Source organism: Erythrolamprus reginae, chromosome 3, assembly GCF_031021105.1.
Source record: "Erythrolamprus reginae isolate rEryReg1 chromosome 3, rEryReg1.hap1, whole genome shotgun sequence".
Taxonomy (NCBI): Eukaryota; Metazoa; Chordata; class Lepidosauria; order Squamata; family Dipsadidae; genus Erythrolamprus; species Erythrolamprus reginae.
In genome coordinates, this window is record NC_091952.1 from 215,767,223 (window position 1) to 215,787,655 (window position 20,433).

Consider the following 20,433-nt stretch of genomic DNA (forward strand, 5'->3'; position numbering starts at 1 on the left):
AGTTTTGTGCTCTTTGAGGCTGGTTTTAATAATACAGTACATAGTTTTTTCATAATCTTTCAGGCATTCAAATATTTTACCTTTTTTTGCAAAAAAAGTCTAAAGGAGGATTTGATTAATGAGAAGATTAATTATACACTGCTTAAAAAAATAAAGAGAACGCTTAAACAACACAATATAACTCCAAGTAAATCAAACTTCTGTGAAATCAAGCTGTCCACTTAGGAAGCAACACTGATTGACAATCAATTCGACATGCTGTTGTGCTTTGTACAGAACTATGTGTTATTTGAGTGTTCCGTTTATTTTTTTGAGCAGTGTATTTCAAACTTTCAATGAAACAAGATGAACGTCTTGTATGTATATGACACATCTTCATCTGATGTTTTTAAGGAATTGATGACCAAGCTAATAACAGAGACGCCTGATCATCCAATCCCATTTCTCATTGACCATCTTCAGTCCAAACAAGGGAGCCATGGCCACATTCAGAGAACTTTGTCTGGATCTGCTGCTCTCTGGGCGGAGAGTGAAGCTTCAGGTATGTAGAACAAGAATTGTTCATTGGGGATTCTAAGTCAACACAAATTTGTGATCACTGTTTGTGCCTAGATGTTTTGTATATCCAAAGTACTTGTGTCTGTCCACATTTAATTTATTAAATTAAATTTATTAAATTACCTATCCCAAAATTTACCTGGATTTATCAAGTACCGTACTCTTTATTTCAGCCTAACATCTTCACATTAAGTAATTGGTTAATAAGTTGCAATGAAACCATACAATCTGAATGTTCTTCAGTTGGGAATCCAAGTCAGAAGAAGTTGTCACATATTAATAGGTATACTTACAGAAATTCTTCTTTAAATATTCCTCTCAAGGTCCAGATTGTAAATTTCCAGTCCGTCCAGGCCATCTGATAATGGTGATGAACTAAAGACATAGATCAGTATTTCATTCTACCCGTTTTAAAGGATTTTTTAAACCTATGAAGTTATTTTTAATAAACAAAGACATTAAAGAAGTAGCAATTTACATGGTTATTTGGTTACATGGTTATGTTCAAAAAGTGTCCTTCATGTCTCTTTACTATACTTAAATATATTTTGGATTATAAAAAGGCTATTATGCAACTGCAGTTTTGAACTACGGGATTTATTTTTTTTCATAAACATCTATCAAAGGCATACATAAATGAAAATCAAAAGGGAGTCATAATTTTGTAGAATGAAAATATTTATTCATAGCAATGTTATGACTAGGTGGTTCCGCCCCAGATGCCTGATGGACCCAGATGGCTTTCAAAGGGCGCTTGGGTTATACCAGATGCACTTGTCCACAGTTTGGCAGAGTCTCTTGCCGTGGCCTGGAATAAGGCTGCGACAGAGGCTCTTGACCGGATTGCGCTGTTGTGACCTCTCTGTGGCACTAGACCCCGTAGAGCTCCATGGTTCAACGAGGAGCTCCGGGAGTTGAAACGCCAGAAGAGACATCTAGAGAAGCGATTGAGGAAGAGTAAGTCCGAATCTGACCGAATACTTGTAAGAGCTCATATTAAGACTTACAAAGTGGCGCTCAAGGTGGCAAGATGCGCGTATCATGCCGCCTTGATTGCATCAGCAGAATCTCACCTGGCTGCTCTGTTTAGGGTCCCTTCTTAACCAGGGGGGGAGTTGAGGAGCCCTTACAGAGTAGTGCCGAGGACTTTAACACATTTTTTGCTGATAAAGTCGCTCGGATCCAGGCGGACCTTGACTCCGATTGGATAACAGAGTTGATTGACAACGAGTCAGTCGAGGTGACTGGGGCCTGTCCTGATGAAGTGGACAAGGCCATTGGAGCTGTGAGCTCCACCACCTGTCTGCCGGACCAGTGTCCCTCCTGACTGGTCTCGGCCAGCAGGGAGGTTACACGGAGCTGGGTCGAGGAGATTGTCAATGCTTCTTTGGGGAGGGGGCTCCTTATAATGAGGCACTTGTGCGCCCCCTCCTCAAGAAGCCTTCCCTGGACCCAGCCATGCTTAATAACTACCATCCTGTCTCCAACCTTCCCTTTATGGGGAAGGTTGTTGAGAAGGTGGTGGCGCTCCAGCTCCAGCGGTCCTTGAAAGAAGCCGATTATGTAGGCCCTCAACAGTCGGGTTTCAGGCCTGGCTACAGCATGGAAACTGCTTTGGTCGCGTTGATGGATGATCTCTGGCAGGCCGGGGACAGGGGTTTATCCTCTCCTGGTGCTTCTTGACCCCTCAGCAGCTTTCGATACCATCGACCATGGTATCCTTCTGTGCTGGCTGGAGGGGTTGGGAGTGGGAGGCACTGTTCTTCAGTGGTTCTCCTCCTACCTCTCTGGTTGGTCGCAGTCGGTGTTAGTGGGGGGTCAGAGGTCAACTTCTAGGTTACTCCCTGTGCCTCAGGGGTCGGTCCTTTCCCCCCCTGCTATTCAATATCTACATGAAACCACTGGGTGAGATCATCCAGGGGCATGGGGTGAGGTATCATCAGTATGCTGAGGATACCCAGCTGTAATCTCCACCCCATGCCCAGTCAACGAAGCAGTTGAAGTGATATGCTGGTGCCTGGAGGCTGTTAGGGTCTGGATGGGTGTCAACAGACTCAAACTCAACCCTGATAAGACAGAATGGCTATGGTCCCTGTGCCTCCCAGGGATAATTCCATCTGTCCATCCATAACCCTGGGGGGGTATTGTTGACCCCCTCAGAGAGAGTCCGCAACTTGGGCGTCCTCCTCGATCCACAGGTTACATTAGAGAACCATCTTTCAACTGTGGCGAGGTGGCGTTTGTCCAGGTACGCCTGGTGCACCAGTTGCGGCCCTATCTGGACTGGGACTCACTGCTCACAGTCACTCATGCCCTCATCACCTCGAGGTTCGACTACTGTAATGCTCTCTACATGGGGCTTCCTCTGAAGAATGTTCGGAAACTTCCTATTGTGCAGAATACAGCTGCGAGAGCAATCATGGGCTTCCCTAGGTATGGCCATGTTACACCAACACTCCGCATTCTGCATTGGTTGCCGATAAGTTTCTAGTCACAATTCAAAGTGTTGGTTATGACCTATAAAGCCCTTCATGGCAGCGGACCAGAATATCTCCTTCTGCCGCACGAATCCTAGTGACCGGTTAGGTCCCACAGAGTTGGCCTTCTCCAGGTCCCGTTGACTAAACAATGTCATTTGGGGGGACCCAGGGGAAGAGCCTTCTCTGTGGTGGCCCCGACCCTCTGGAACCCCCGGAGATTAGAATTTCCCCTCCTCCTTGCCTTTTGTAAACTCCTTAAAACCCACCTCTGCCGTCAGGCATGGGGGAATTGAGAGATCTCCCCCGAGCCCATACAGTTTATGCATGGTATGTTTGTGTGTATGTTTTGTGCTTTTTAATAAGGGGTTTTTAGTGACTTTTAAATTATTAGATTTGTTATATATTGTTTTATTGTTGTTGTGAGCTGCCCCGAGTCTACGGAGAGGGGCGGCATACAAATCTAATAAATAATAATAATAATAATAATAATGACATTAAACAGCTCTGTATAATTATTATTATTATAATAATTTTATTTGTGGAGTTATGATTTCTTTATGTTTGGAAAAAAATTAACCAAATATATTTTCTATCAGAACATAAGGGAGTCAGAAGGGATATCAGAAGTTATGATAAACCCTGGAAGACAAATGCAAAGAAGCCTAAAAAATCAAAAAGTGACCTTGCAGTATCCAGTATTTCTCCTCCATCACCAGAATCTAAATCATGTAAGAAAGTATTAAATATAGTTTGTGATTTTTTGCCCCCGTTTCTATACTGATGTTTTGATTTTCATCTTTCACCGGGGCTATCTATAAACTTAATTTTTAAATTTATTAAAAGCTATACATTTAATAAATGTATAGCTGCTCTACCTTGTGATTTACAGCGGTCTGAATCATGTAGAATAATAATACAATTCTATTGCTTATGACAAAGTGTGGTTAAAATATTATTGCCTGTCTAATCAATATGCAGAGACTGCAGGATTCATATGATACATATTCATTTGGATATGTATGAGATAATGCATTTGTGTAGACATACTGTAATTTTTCAAATTTCAAAATCAACTGAAGTCAGCCTCTTCTTTGCCTTTAGAGCAGAGTTCTCCAATCTTAGCAACTTTAAGACTTGTGGATTTCAAGTGATAGAATCTCTCCCTCTCCCCCCTCCCCATTTACAAAGGTATGAGAGATTTAGGAGAAATAAAGGAAAATATTTCTTGAACTGTTGAATATTCTGCATCAGAGAAGTGGATGTAAATGATTTAACAAATTCATGGTGGAAACAGGCTGTCAATGGCTATTTTAGTGTCTCTATAATCTCAGGCATCATAATCGAATACTAGCAGACAGAAAGTATCAGTAATAGATATGATCTATTGCTATCTTGTCCATATTTATGAGCTTGTCTAGAAGTGCTTGGCAATTATAAGTCAAAAGAATACTACTTGATGGGCTCTTATCTCATCAATCAGGATCTTCTAAACTTTATATCATTGTCGTCCCAGTTAAGCATTAAAGGTGGGAAGACCTATTCCATGGGTTTTCATATCACATTTTCTAGGACTTTTATTTTGCTGAGTTAATGAAAAGGAAGGAGAAAGCCAAAGTAATTTCCAATCAGAGAAGGAAATAAAAAAGACTACTATTGTTCCAGTAATCCCACATCATTTATTTCATCATATTTTAATGATGAAAACTCCTATGAACCATTACATACTGATGAAATCAGCAACTAAGAAGAATGTTACACGGATCTAGACAAAATATTAGGGAATAAACCATAATTTTATTTATTTGCATTCTGTCTATAAAACATATTTTTGTTTGGTTTTTTAATTTAACAATTTCCAAACAAGCCAAGGAGGATTACAATACTCAGTAATTACCGAATGCTATTCATCTGGGGGGGCGTGGGAGGGACTTAATACTGAATTGGAGAAGGGAAGAACATAATGGGGAATCTTGAAATGACATCTAAATATTAAGAGCATTGCAATATTTCATTTCAGATTTCAGGGATAAAAATAAATATTATGGTTAAAATTTGCTTCCTAATATACAGTATGTAAAATTCTTATTTCTTTTAAGAATTAACTCCCTTGGAGTGTTTTTTCCACAAGAAGACTTTCCACAAGAAGACTTTCCACAAGAAGACAAGAAGACTTTCTGAAAAGATGACATACTTCAATTTTTGCTGTAACATAATTAGAAAGATTGAGTTTTAATTATTTAAGTTCAGCATGTTTAGAAATGATTTCATGCTCAGAAAGATGTGAAAACCGGTTTCTATGGAAACAAAGCTACAAATTTTAATTTCAGTTCTGAGATATTGATAAAGGAACATGTGAGTGAGCACTGGAAAGATAGTTTAGCACATGTGGAAGACATATTTCCCCCCAGATATTTATAACCAGAAATTGTGCTTTATTTTATTTAGTGCCACGGTCAGTAGGACACCTAAAATGGGATTGGAAGCCAAAGTCAGAGCATCGTGATTTTGATGAATTAAATCATATCCTTCAAGAAAGTAAGAAACTTGGCAAAGCTCTCGAAAATCTTTCTCAAAGTAAGTTGATTAACACATCAAGCATGTACTGAAGAAGCATATTCCTATGTCATAAAGATTAGAAATAACTTTGATGAAGGCAATGCACATTTAGCAAGTGTTTCATTAAAATAATCTTAAAGATACTACCAATGGTGTGAGATACACATAGTAACAGGACTAAATCTGAATATTTCTCTCCACAGTTTAAAGGACATTAGATGATACTCAAAAGATGGTTTGAACTTCATTTTTTAAATGAAAATTTTAAATATTTATTTATTTATTTATTTGGTTAGTTAGTTATTTAAGTTGGAAGGGACCTTTCTTTGAACTTTTCCAGAGCACTATGCCAGTATAATGTTACAGGAATTCTTGCAATAAGGGTCAAAATAATACCATTTTTTAAATATCTTCAACTTTTCATATTAAGTTATTGCTTTACAGTAGCAATTATATCTTCCATGTGTTTTGATTGCCACAAGGGTACAGTATTAATACTTTTTCATATGAATGTGAGCCATATTCCATAATGATATATAGAACCATAGTTTTGTATTAGTGTCACCAATGTAGTCCTTTTCCATATCCATATATTGCACCAAAATAGGGGGCAAATTCTATATAGCTTATTTTGGCTTTGCTAGAATCTCATTTGAGCCTTTACTGATACAGGGATTTATTTTTCATTCACTTTAGCATACAAATTATAAATAAATCAATAGCTCTGCTATTTTTCATTCAGGGGTGCTTTGAGTACAGGTGGTACAAGGAGCCAAATCTTCTGGAACACGAGCTGTTTTGGCTGCGTGGTAGCACACACCCACGCCTTTTCAGCACACAAGGAAAAAAGGTTTTTCCATCACTGTCCTAAACAGTTATACTAAAGAAATTCCCTACGAATATAATGCTGCTTATTTTATTTATATATTTTGACAGTTTTTTTGGATGTAGACTAAATCATTCCTAAAATGAATGCATCAGAAGTACGGTAATATACAGTCAAACAGCGATGATCCATTTTACTTTCATAGACTAGAATCAGTTTGAAAGAGAAAAAAGAAAAATGATCCTACAGTAACTGTACTGTTAATTCAACAGATTTTAGAACATCCAGTCTTTAATAAGGCCATCTGGTGGCATTTCAGAAAAGTACATCAACATCAGCCTTTTGTTCCCAGTAAAGCGGATACCATCTGAGGAACATACATTTTGAAATATCATGGCAGAAGGGAATATAGCAAGCACCTTATGTCTTTTCTGCTATTGCGATAAAAATTACCCAAGTTACGTTAAACTTACCTGCATTTAGTTGAATCTCAGATGGCTTCTAGAAGTAATGGTTCTTTCATTTTAAGAGACACATTATGTGAATCTTGCAAATAAAGTCGAAGAAGCATAAAAATGGAAATTAACTGTTAGTAGGAAAATGTTCCAGTAAATACAGTTATCAAAGCAGGGAGTGTCCATTAATAGGGGAAGGTTTTAAAGATAGCACAATTGTTAAGTGTTCTTTATAGAACTCTGTAGCACTTATGGTCTCTTCTTCCTTTTTCCCTCTAGAAAAATATGCTGTAATATATTTTAGAGAAGTGCCATCTGAATAGGCTTTCTATAGTACATCAGGGAATAATATTGTACTAACACAGAGAGTTTAATTGACTCTGCACTTAATCTCTTTCCTTTATTAAAGCTATCATACCAGTTATTTGAACTGTGGGTCAATGGAAATCCCACTCTGAACTCATATTTTTCAAAATAAATATTTAATTTAAATAATTAAATGAACATTTATTTTAAATAAAAACAAACTAAAAACAATTATAAGGGTCTGTGTTTCATAGTTTCTAATACATACATTCAAAGTGTTTGTTCAGTGAATTAGAATAAGGAGATGGTATGTTAATAACAAGCAGATTGATTTGGTGGATATGTCTGAGAGAGGAACCAGAAGAAGCAAACCAGCATGTCCTTGTTAGCCAGACCTAAAACTGGTCTATGAAATTAAAGTGCTTGATCGTAGAAATCAAAGACAGAACACTGTGCAACCAAATAAACACAGAGTGACTTGAAAATTGAGAAATCAGGAATAATTGAAATCTTCTAAAGGACAAATAACAGAGATTTAAAACTTGGGGGAAGATCATATGCTGGAATGACCAAAAATGGGTTATTGTGATGTCTTTCCTCAGCTTTCTGAACCAAATACAGCCTGTAAAAGTTGGTTCTACTTTCTACCTCTTGAGAGCACCTATATTGTGAGAGATTGAAGACTTAGAAGTGTATTCTCATTGCTGAATTAATTCCTCCAGGTTTAAAAATTAATTAACAACTGGAAGCAAAATGTTTTTATTTAATGTATGTACTTTGTAAATGTATGGTACTTTTTCATATTAAACTGGCATAAAGCACTAATCCCCGGTAACAGAAGGCATTCTTAGATAATAAAAATGGTAAATGGTTTTTAGGAGTGGGTGGCGGGATGTGTCTATTAAGTCACATTGCAGATGAAGAATCTCTCTGAATAATTAAGGTGTCCCTCTCATATTTGAGCTTTGCATGAAGCATCATAAATTGTTCCTGGCTGTATTTCTTTGCAGATAAAGGCACTTTACTTAACTTTTTACAGTCCACCCATTCATTAAAAAAAGAAGAAGGAGAAGTAGAAAGAATTAGGATGATAGAAAATCCTTTGGAATGATAGAAGAGACATATCAAGCAACATAACTGAAGTGCTTTCTAATAAATCAGTATGTTATAACTAGTTATGCTTATGATGGCAGCCATCTCATAAATATGAGGGTGATCCGAAAAGTAATATTACAAGGCAAGTATTTCTCGCAGGGAATGTTCACGGGGGAAGTTGGTATTACTATCATGTAGCAAGAAGCCAGCGGAAGAAAATGAGCAGTGCCAGCAGTCAGTAGATCATCGACAGGCGTTGTGGTGAAGGTTAGAGATGAGCGTCCTCATTCCGTTTCCGTCCAAGTGCGAAGTGAGTGCTGTAATACACTACTTGAATGCTAAGGGCATGTACGTACATTGTCATGATGGGTGCCCAAGATTTGTCTGTGATGGGTGCCCAAGATTGTTCCTTGCTGATTGTTGAGTTTTGAAGTTTTTGGCTGAAGGAAAATGGATATGATGCCACTGCACTGATTGACGTTTGCTCTCTGGACTACAGTGATAATCCCAAGTTTCATCTTCTACAGTTGAGAAAAGTCTTGTTTCAATCTCGAAATGGTCAAGAAATTCTCAGGCAGCACTGTCAATTTTGTGCGCTTCAGTAAGCATCTTGGGCATCCATTGCAGCAGCATTCATGACCTTAGCATTCAGGTAGAGTATTACAGCACGCACTTCGCAGTTGATGATTTGCCAGTTGATGATTTACTGACCACTGGCACTGCTCATTCTCTTCCGCTTGCTTTCCACTGCACGATAATAATACCAACTTCCTCTGCGAACATTCGCTGTAAGAGCTACATGCCTTCTAACCTTACTTTCCAGATAACCCTCATAGATAAATCACCTATTGGCAGCCACTTTTTGAGCATCAATTATATGCTTTAAAAATTTTAAATGTTGCAATGAAATCTGAATATTAGGTATTCCCACGAGGAGATAGAGTATGTGAGAGTAATCAGGCATTATATGCCAGCATATTTTCTCAGACAGACTGAAATTATCATTTGAAAGGATTTCATTATTACATTTCAACCAGGACTAAACATTAAATTACAAGCAATTATGATCTATCTATCTATCTATCTATCTATCTATCTATCTATCTATCTATCTATCTATCTATCTATCTTTGTAATTAAGAATAATCTTGTTCTATTTCTAGGCATTGCAATTTCCGATGAGCTCAATAAGGTAAGAATTATTATGTTTAGCAAATTACATCAAAATTGTATCTCACAAAATAAGCATGGAAAAATAATTTGGGAAGTATGCGACTACGTTGGCAATATTCATACCAGAATTTAATTTAGGTAGATTATATTCTCAATCGAAAATATAGTTCAACTCATACTATTTCATTCATTTCATGATAACATTACAGACTTTGGAGGTTTGAGAAGAGTCATATACATAATTCTTTGAAAGTTGAAGGCCCATTACATCTGGATTCTGGAAGATATTGGAGAAATCTGTTGAAATTAAAAGTGCAATTCTAAAATTTGCTGTCAGCAACATATAACAATGATCACTCAAATAATGGTTGTGAAAAGCACTAAGACAGATTCATTGCAGATTGCACTAAATAGTATATACAGTATATAAAACATATAAGTGATGGATCATCTTTTTGATGGATCATCTTTAGAAAAATAACTGTCTCAGGTCATATAGAGCAAGCATTTCCAACCTTGGCAACTTTAAGCTTTGCTGGCTAAAGAATTCTGAGAGTTGAAGTCCACAAGTCTTAAAGTTACCAAGGTTGGAGACCCTGATCTAGAGAATACCTGCTCCTTGAAAGTGGGATCTGAACCAGTAGACAAGGCTCCACACATTCTGGTCCACTTATTACTGACATTTTGTAAGGGCATAAAACAATTTTATTCAGTCTGACTTTCAAACCTTAATAGTAATTGGATTTCTACTGTTTCTTACTTTATATCCCTTTATGACTTGAGAAGCTATTGTACTTTATGTTCAATATGGTTTTATGATGCTTTATTATTTGCAGTGTTTTTATGTTTTTCTGTACCAACCAGAGTCTAGTGATATATACGTTAGTGGTGAGTAGTATAGCTTTTGGGTCTACAGCAGACAAGAATGCTTCAGATCCAATATGAATATTCTTACTCTATCTTGCTCATTAAAGAAATGATGGACTATCCTCAGACTGAGGAAAATAAGTACAAATAGAGGCACATCTTTAGTAAGGAGCAACTAGTACCTAGAAGGAAAGTACACTCTTACTTGCTTGTATCCAAATATTGTACAAGAGTACAGAGGGAGGGAGAAAAGAAAAAAGAAAGATACAAAGAAAGAAAGAGAGAAAAAGAGAAAGAAAGAAAGAAAGAAGACAGAATCGAGCAATCTGCTTGATTTTCTAAGGGAAATGTGCAAGTCACAATGTAAAGCGCAATCTTTGAATTTTTTTTTAATAATAAAACTTTATTAATTTTCATAAAGAAACACACACAAACGTACAAACATTTAAACACAGTAGGGGTTACAATTGCCCCTCTCTTCTTAGAAGTTAATTTTTAATACAGAAAAAGAATATATTCTTAATTCATTCATATTAATCTAGATGAAAAGAAGAATTTTGTTTAAACATTCTAGTAACATAAAATTAAGTTAATAAAAAAGAAAAATTATAAAGTCATTTTAATATATTCATACATTTCTCATAACATTCAATTTTTATTTTTGTCTATCCACTTATAAACTTTATTCCAAATAGTATAAAATTCAGATTCTTCTTGGTCATTCAACCTTCTTGTCATCATATCCATCTCTGCACAGTCTAATTTTTTTTTTACTAAATCTTCTTTTTGGGGGATATTTTCCCCGTTCCAATTTTGTGCATAAACTATCCTAGCCGCTGTTAAAATATGTACAACTAAATAATGTGTTGCAAGTCTATAATGCTGGAAAGAGAAGAGGATGATTAGAAACAAAATGGATGAGCTCAATTACAGTGGGCAACCTGTTGAAAAACCCAAAGGTTGAGATAGAGCTACTTAGAGTAAATCTATTTATGTGATTGCTAAGAGAACAACACCAACTTAATGGCACATAATGACAGAATAATTTTAGCTAGGGTGCTGGGTACTCCAGAAATGCTGTTAACTTTTTCTTTAGGTTTATTTCTTTAAGTTTATTGTTATAAAGCAGTCTTACCTGCACATTGTCTTCCAGTGTGCTGTATGGAACTATGAAATACAGTTCAGTTTGAATTGCTTGCATTTATTACGTTTATACGTGTTGTTACCAATAAGTAATGATAAATCATTTTCTCTCTAATAGGAAACAGCAGCTTTTAATACTTCACTTCTTCGGCCTCGGGTAGTTGGAGAATGGGTAGGACGTGACGAAAATGATGCAGATCCACTAGCTGATGAAATGTTGCAGCCTCCAGTACCAAGAAGCAAAATGGAACAGTGGGACAGTGAAGATAGTAGCAGTCCTGGAGGAAGGTACATTTTCCAACTATGGTGAATAATTGGAGATACTGTCTCCCACATCATATCCATTTACAACTGATTATTTTTATTTGATTTTACTGTAAATTAAGCTTTCCTACTTCCTAAGACAGAGATATAGAATGAGAACATATAGAATGAGAACATTTACATGGACCTTCTACTTATTTCTTGAGTGTATTCTCAGATATCTTTATAAGAACGTATGCAGATAGTAGAAAAATAAGACTTCATTAAAGTAAAAAAAATAGTGTGTTGTCTACACCAGGGCTCTCCAACCTTGGCAACTTTAAGACTTGTGGACTTCAACTCCCAGAAGTCCTCAGCCAGCAAAGCAAAGCTGGCTGAGGAATTCTGGGAGTTGAAGTCCACAAGTCTTAAAGTTGCCAAGGTTGGAGACCCTTGGTCTACGCCATCTGTGGAACATCCACACACCTCGTTGGCCGCTTGCGGTTTTCAGGTCTGCAGCTTTAGGTACCTTAGCTATATCTTTTCCAATAGGATTAATACTGATAAGCTAAATGGTACATTTTTTAAAGCTACCAGGCTTCAGAAAGGCCTGTGCGCATGCGCAGGGGGGGCAGTGCAGAAGGTGCACATGCATGGGGGGAGGTTAGCACACACACCCCACACCCTGTTGGCACATGAATCAAAAAGTTCGCCATCACTGTTCCTAGGATATAAATATTTACTTATCTCATCTCTAACAATTGGGGAAGTTGGCTTAGCATGCTTCTGATTCTTGGGAATATCATTTACTGTATTCAGCTGAACACAATTACTATTTTACTATCCTCCTTGTAAGTAAATAATGGTAGGCCAAAAGATGAGACCAACATTTTGCCGGCTGTGATAATTGGATTGGCAGCTCTGATGAAGACATCTCCCTATCCCTTAAAAAGATATCGGAATTGACATTATCTTTCTTCTGAATTGAGCTTTAATTTTTCGGTAATAGACTTATTCTGAATGATGGCAACTGTATACATGTATACAAAAAGATATATAAAGTACACCATATGTGTGTTATCTTATACGGTCCAGGATGACTTTTTACTGTAATTATTATTACATTGTATCTTTCCTGTTTACAGAAATTGTTTTACCGTCCCATGAAATCAAAAGGATTTAATTATGTTAAAATCGCCTGAGTTTTCGCAGAAATAAATAAATAAATAAATGTGATGATTGACTTGTTTAATCTCCCTCTATATCAAATATATAGGTTCTCTTGGTCAAACAGCTATTAATGAGACTAATAGATTGACTATTATTTCTAGTTTAAAGATGAAACCAAAGACTAAAGGACTGAAACATCAGCAGCAGCAACATAAAAAATTGCTGGCTGCAATGCTTTCACAAGATTCGTTTGATTCTCTGCCCAGCACAACTCCTTCAGTAACAGAAGAAGATATTGACAATGAAGATGATGCCATGGAACTGCTGGGTAATTACAAAACTTAATTCATTTAATGTGTCCTTAGTTGATTATAGCATTAGAGTTTAGGCTGTAATGTCCTATGTGCTTTGTAAACCACTTTCTGAGTGATTTACAAAAACAGCATATTGCGCCTTATAATCTGTATCCTCATTTTATCAAGATAGAAGTCTGAGTCAACTTTGAGCTGGTTGATATAGAACTCCTGGTGTGTGGGTAAGATGACCCACAATACTGCATTCTAACATCATAGCTTTTATCCTTATGAGACTCAATTTGGAATCTGAAGTCAGATTCCCAAGTGTATGCTTAGGTATTATATGCTTAGTTTAAAAGTCTAGAGCAGGGATGTCAAACTCAAGGTCCTGGGGCCAGATCTGGCCTCCGGGATGCTTAGATCTGGACCACAGGGCCACCCTGGAAACAATGAAGGACTGGTCCACAGTGCCTCTGCCAGCTTTGGAGGGCCACCTGCTGGCAGAGGAGAGCCTGTTTTATCTGGCCAAGCGCTTGAGCCACCACAGGCGCCAATGACATTGAACTGGCCATGCCCACCCCCCCACCCCCTGAGTCAATCCTGATATAGCCCTCAATGAAATTGAGTCCAACAGAAGCCTCCCAAATCTTATCCCCCGGCTGCTGCTATGAAAGTAAAATTGAAACTGAAACTCCTCTGCTTGTGTTTTGCATTTGGATCAGATTTCTTTTCAGGTGGGGAGAGGGACCAGAACTCCTTAGCATCACGGTGTGTTAATAATAATATAGAAAATACACCTTGTATTTTCTATATTATTATAGGGTTCTAACTTACCTCTTTGCCAGTTTGCTTCCTTTCACGCCACGTGGCTAAGCCATGTGAGCGCACATGCACTTTGTGCATTTCTATATGCACAGTACCAAAATATCTGGAAGAAAAGCCAAAAACAAGATGATGATCGCATGCATAGTACCGGAAATTCAGCTTCTGCGCATTCTCAGAAGAAAAATAAATTATTTTTTTAAATAAATAAATAAATAAACCTCAAAAATAGATGGTGGTGCCCATGGGTCAGCATAGACTGAACTGGTTTCCATGACATCATCATGATGTCACCAGCGGGTGGCTACAGGTTCAGGCGAACCAGTCCGAACTGGGAGGAACCTATCTCTGAAGAAATACTGATGCTCTAATAGTGATTTTGAAAAATCTTTTCTTAGTGAGCACCTTGAAAGCAAGAGGAACATATGGGGCAAATTTCAAGATTGTAGGCTTTACGGTTCTGGAGATGTTGTGATGATGCGCGAGTCGCATTTTGCTTATATATAGATAAATTAGGCATAACATGAATTTTAAAATATACCCTGAATCTCATTAGAATTAGATAAGACTAATTATCCAAAATAATATCAGATCTTATTTTTCCATCTGTGTCTCTTGATTCCTCAATAGTGAAAAATGACTAGTGCAGTGATGGCAAACCTTTTTTTCCTCGATTGCTGAAAGAGTGTAAATGTGTGCTATGGCATGCGCACAAGTGCCTACACCCATAATTCAATGCCTGGGAAGGGCGAAAACAGTTTCCCCACACCTTGGAGGCCCTCTGGAGGCTGGAAATGGCCTGTTTCCCAATTTCTGGTGGGCCCAGTGGGCTCGTGTTTCCCCCTCCTCAGGCTCCAAAGGCTTCCCTGGAGCTGGGGGAGGATAATAATGCCCTCCCCCACCCCCTCGGAGGCTCTCTGGAAGCCCAAAACGCCCTCCCAGAGCCTCTGTGCGAAACAAAAACCATCTGGCCGGCACACACATGCATGTTGAAGCTGAGCTATGGCAACAGCTCGTGTGCCAGCAGATATGGCTCCGCGTGCCACCTGTGGCACTGTGCCATAGGTTCGCCATCACTGGTCTAATGCATTGCATTGATGCACTGTTACTGAACAGATTTTCTTCTTAGAACAATTTGATACGTAGGGGGGGATGCGTTTACCTATTTCTGTAAGAATAATGCTTTAATGCTTGTTTTGAATCTCAGAATGAAAAAGGAACAAGGAATTCTAATTTTCTAAAATATGGGAGACAATTTTACATTAACATGTAAGCTTGAAAGGTAAACCTTAATGGACAAACTCTTAAAGTGTCAGTACGCCAGTATGTAATTTTTTCCCTTTCTTTCACAATAAATGGTTAGGAAATTATCCATTTTTGCACAGTTTCATCATTTTGGTAATTTTATGTAGGCTTTACTTAGCATGCATGTTTATTCATTTTCCCCCCTCACACTGCTGGCCATTCTCCTATCCTTGGCTGTTATTCAAAGAACACAGTCCCCTGGCAGCTTTTTAAAAGTCATACTCTTATTAACTCGTAATTACTTAAATGAATGTGTATCTTTTCTTATGATTGCATGCACTTTTTCATGAATTTAACTACGGTGTCTTACACAATTATTAAAGACATTAAATATCTCAACACAAATTGAATATAATTCTCATAACAAAAGTTGAGAAAGCCTTAGCTGTCTTATTCCAAATTAGATTTGTCCTCCCAATTCTTGTCTAACTTTGGTACATTTAAATGATATTTGGTAATTTGTGAACCAATAGCAACTATGATTCAAGAAATCATGATTCTTTTCTCCCTTTGCCTTATAATATTGTCTATCATGCTATCAATATTTCAGAAACCCTTTACTGTGGGTTTAAACCTGTGTTTAAATATTTATTTCCTGAGGTATAGATGCTGAAATCAACAGATTTATGAGCAGCTTGTTAACTATTCTCTCCCAGCCGCACTGTTTTTTTACCTCATCAGATGCAGAAGGAATATTTAATTTTTTTAAATATAGGGTTTATACTAAAACTTGCCAAAAGATCAAAACAAAGAGGAGCCTGTGTCCTATCTGACAGTTGTAGCTCTTTCGCGTTCCTTGGTGTTGTGTCCAGATGAGCCCATTGTAAAAGAAAACTTCTCGTGAATTTGAGAAATTTGATTGAACTTGCGAGATGTTTTCTTTTACAATGGGCTTCTCTGGACAGACTGCTAAGGAACGCGACGGAGTTACAAGTATCTGGCAGGATGCGCCTCTTGTGGCTCAACAGGTCCCACCTGCCAGAAATGAATTCCTGTGAGACTTGTCATGCCACCGCTGCTGCCTCGTGGAGCAGGAATCTGCAAGGCTTGTTGTGCGGTTGCATGCACAAACAGCAGCACAACCACGAGATTTGACATATCGGCACAGCTGCAAGCAGCATGATGCTAGCTGTGTCGATATGATGAATTCAAGGATTGGTCTGGAAAAAGTTTTGCATGCTCTGGTTAATAGTGTGATATTACCGGAGAAGAAGCTACATAAGATTAGGTTAACAACTCTTGAAGCCTTTTTGGTGATGTTGCAGTGGGCTTTGGTCATTTGATATGCATATTTCAAGGTCTTTTACAGAGTGAGGAGACTCATAAGATTAGTAAGGAAGAGAAGATTAATAGTAATATACTCTTAATAAATCCTTTTTTGACTTGTGTGGTATATAGATCAGATCCTCAATGGAAGGCAGGTTGGTAGCAATTGTTTTTCTGCAGTTCTAATTATCCATTAAATTCTGTGTTTGTCTTACTTAGTTGCAGAGCCAAGCCAGACAGTTATGGTGGTACAGATAACAGACTCAGTAATTCCTCTATAGATAAAGTAATTTATATATTCATATAATATAAATAGCATGGCATAATTATAGTAAATCCAAGAATTCTGAGTTAAGATTGCCAATATGCAGGAGTGCTATAGTCCAAATATAATTGAAGGTCTGCCTTAATATTAATATTCCTTTTCAATATCTACCTTTTGCTAGACTATTTTCACTGCTCTTATTCTGAGATTTTTGATCTCTTTAGCTCCCTTCGTCTTAAACTATCTTTTGTCATTCTTCCATCAAAACACTGCAGACTTTTGCTCAATATGCAGACAGTTGCTAATATATTATATTAGAATATAATATTCTAACATAATCAATATTATAAGGTGGATGATTTACATTGAATGAAATGTGATTTATTAAACATTAACAATAGCTAGGTTGAACAGAATGCAGAGTCCAGAGATAACCTAACCTTTTATTATGTGGTTTTCAATTAGAGGTTGTCACCTGTAATGGAAAATGACAACAAAGGGTAAATTTCCCCCAGGCAAATATGCTTATTCCTCCCTCAAGCCCAGCACTTCTCAGATGTTTCCCTAATTCCACAGTGAATATATAAGATATGGCACTTATTAATCATCAGGCAATCTGCTGCTACTTCTGAAAAATCCTTCTGAAGCAGAACTTTTTCAAAACGAATGGGGCTTGTGCCAGTGTAGCACTTTGAAGATCAGGGTTTTAATAAGGCAGATTCTGTAATAGCACTGGAAAGATAGTTTCCCATTACCTTAATGGGGCTTTTGGCAGTAGTTGGTTCAGATATGTTTACATTTCCAAACAAGCCCTATTTTAAAAAGCTTATGTTGGCTCTGTTTGGGACCACTCCTTCCAAATAAATGGAGTCCATTTTCTATAATGCCACAGTGATTTATACTGGATTAGAATGTCTAAAAAATATTCTTGACTTAAACCAAATTCCCAGTAGTCCAGCTGTATAAATTAGGTTTTATTGAGATAATTCTCATTATCCCTACTGTTGTGGCATAATCCTGAGATTGTTAAATAACAGTAAGATTTGCTAGGATGCAGTTAAGTATTTTTCTGAGATAAGTATTTATTTTCTGTCTTTATCTAATTAAACTATAAGCATTAGCTAGTTGGGGAAGTTTCCTCTCATTCCTTAATATTTTCAGAAAAATTGGGTTTCTTTTGTGGTGTATGTCCATTCTTTATAGGGACATCTATATAATAGGATGAAAAGACTGTCATTGCTTTAGAGATTTCATTTAATTTTCCTCTCTAAACATGGCAAGATCTATTTGGCTTGAGTTTAGATCATACATCATTCATAAATGCACAAGCCACTTTGGGAAAAAGAAGAATCTAAAAGTTGCAAGGCAATTAATACAGGACTTTCGCTTCCATGCTTAATTCAGATAGAAAAAAAATAGAAAATTTCTTCCTAATTGGTGCTAGAGGTTTACATTCAGCAGCCCTTGTTACAGAAGATGCTTTTGGATATATTCAGAAAACTAAAATAAAACTGTCTTTAAAGAGAAAACAAAACATTCACAATATATTACCTTTCATGAAGGTTATATGTTTAACCCAACAAACCGATATTCATCATACTTGAGGGAAACATTGATTTTATTAAGATAGAAAACCTCACTTTTAGCTAAATTACATATTGAGAGAGAGAGAGAGAGAACTTCCATTTATCTCCTAAAAGTGAGCCAGTAGTGGTGCACCTTTTTTGCTTTGTGTGCAAAAGTGTGTGTGTGCATGTGCTAGCCCACATCCATTCCCTTTCCCCCATGCATGCACATCCCCGCACTGCTCCTGTGCATGTGCACAATTTTCCCCAACTCCACACTCCCCTTGCCACCTGTGGCATGCGGGCCATAGATTTGCCGTCCTGGAAGTAAGCTCCCTCAACTAAGAATAGGCCAGAAGAAAAACAGGCCCAGGAAACTATGTAAAAGCGTTCACATCTACTTTTTGGCCTTTTTACCAGTAATTTTTAAAAATCAGTAGATGCAGAGAGAGGCTGCAATATCCAACATATGTGTTTGGCGTTCTTATTTCTGTCAAGGAAACGATTGGTTTCTGGTGACAATTGGACTTGGACATGTGGTTTATGAAGAAACTTACATAATACAGAACAAGCGCTTCAGATTTGAGACACACAAGTGAAAATGTAAATCAGACATTTATCTAACTTTCATATCTACCCAGTAAACTAATGAATAACTAAAATATATCAGTAAAGCTATGTAGTTCCCAGAAATACTGTCCAAGACAGACTGAGAAGAGAACAGAAATCTGCTCAGTGTCATTATAGCTGTTTATTCCCAGCTAATACCACTCAAATACTTGTATTTCATTTTCTGGCTTATGCTGAGGCACCTAACTAAAAATTGTATTGATAACAGATTTTACCAGCATGATATACAAATACAGAAAGCAGTTCTGCCCCATATTCCTAACCATATTAGGGGACTATACATTTGTTTCTCCTCCAATAAAAAGTGTATCATCTTCAGTCAACAATGTTGCATTATACTTTACATTAGATATATTGGCAAAAATACAAAATAACACAATCTGACATTGGAAATGGCTGTATGCTGAAAGCAGCAGAGGATTTTTTTAAAAAACCCGCATTCACCAAAAGAACAAATACCTGAGAAGAGGAATTAATATACTTGATTGAATATTGAAATGGGAGAACAGAAATTAATCAGAAGTGATACATTTTTCATGGTTCAGATGTGGACTAAGATATCCTGACATATTACAGTGATTAGATATTTAAGGCTGAGAGCTTCTTGTCAAGTATTACCATTGTTTCATGTTTGATCATCTCTAAAGTAACTGTTTTCCCCCCTTCCCATTTCCTTTGCCTTCAGACCATGAGATGAATGTAAGCTATCTAAGTGCTATAAATCTTGTGAGATAAGAGAGTTGCTAAGCATTGTGGACTACAGAATTCTTTATTGATTTTTCTGCATCAGCCTGACAAGAACACATACCATGACTTTATTTACGATCGCTTTGTAAGCTATTTTGCTTCTCTTAGACCTGACCTCAAAAGAATTCTGTTCTCACCACTTTCCCCAACAGCATGCACTTATAAAATCTCTTGTCTTCAGAATTTATTTCTGTGAGACACGGCTAAGAAGTTTTTGATATGGTAAAACTGATTGACATTAGATATACCACCAATTTTCCTCTCACACACATTTCTTTCCTTCCTTCCTTCCTTCCTTCCTTCCTTCCTTCCTTCCTTCCTTCCTTCCTTTTTCCCTCCCAACACTAGTACAACAATGGCTTTGGAAACTTTGATACAGAAATATTATTTTTGTCTAGTTGTTGCCACTTGAGGGCACTAATGTGTTTTCTTATGTATTTAGATAGTATAAAAAAGAAAACGTAGAAAGCTTTCATATAAAATGTTTGCATGCAGGAGATAAAAAGTGACTGATAGTCTCTGGATACAAAGATGAATTCAATATTATTTTTAAAAAATGCTTTTCAAACATTCAGAAGATAACCAGAGTAGATTATTTCATATTTTACCAGAGATTAATTAATTATGTATAATTGATTGCAATTAACATTAAAAAGTATTTTTCT

At 37.1% G+C, this 20,433-nt stretch overlaps 1 protein-coding gene across 4 annotated transcripts in view; it reads left to right on the forward strand.

Moving 5' to 3' along the window:
- The window catches only part of C3H8orf34 (chromosome 3 C8orf34 homolog), an 86,460-nt gene that overhangs the window by 22,093 nt on the left and 43,934 nt on the right, over positions 1-20,433 (forward strand). For 2 of the 4 annotated variants that reach the window (XM_070747892.1, XM_070747893.1), the window contains exons 2-7: positions 394-541; positions 3,635-3,766; positions 5,484-5,612; positions 9,440-9,468; positions 11,578-11,765; positions 13,034-13,200. In XM_070747892.1, coding sequence (XP_070603993.1) covers positions 394-541; positions 3,635-3,766; positions 5,484-5,612; positions 9,440-9,468; positions 11,578-11,765; positions 13,034-13,200 — 793 coding nt within the window. Of the gene's footprint in view, positions 1-393; positions 542-765; positions 842-3,634; positions 3,767-5,483; positions 5,613-9,439; positions 9,469-11,577; positions 11,766-13,033; positions 13,201-20,433 lie in introns of those variants that run through there. The other 2 variants (XM_070747894.1, XM_070747895.1) reach the window with 2 other exon arrangements.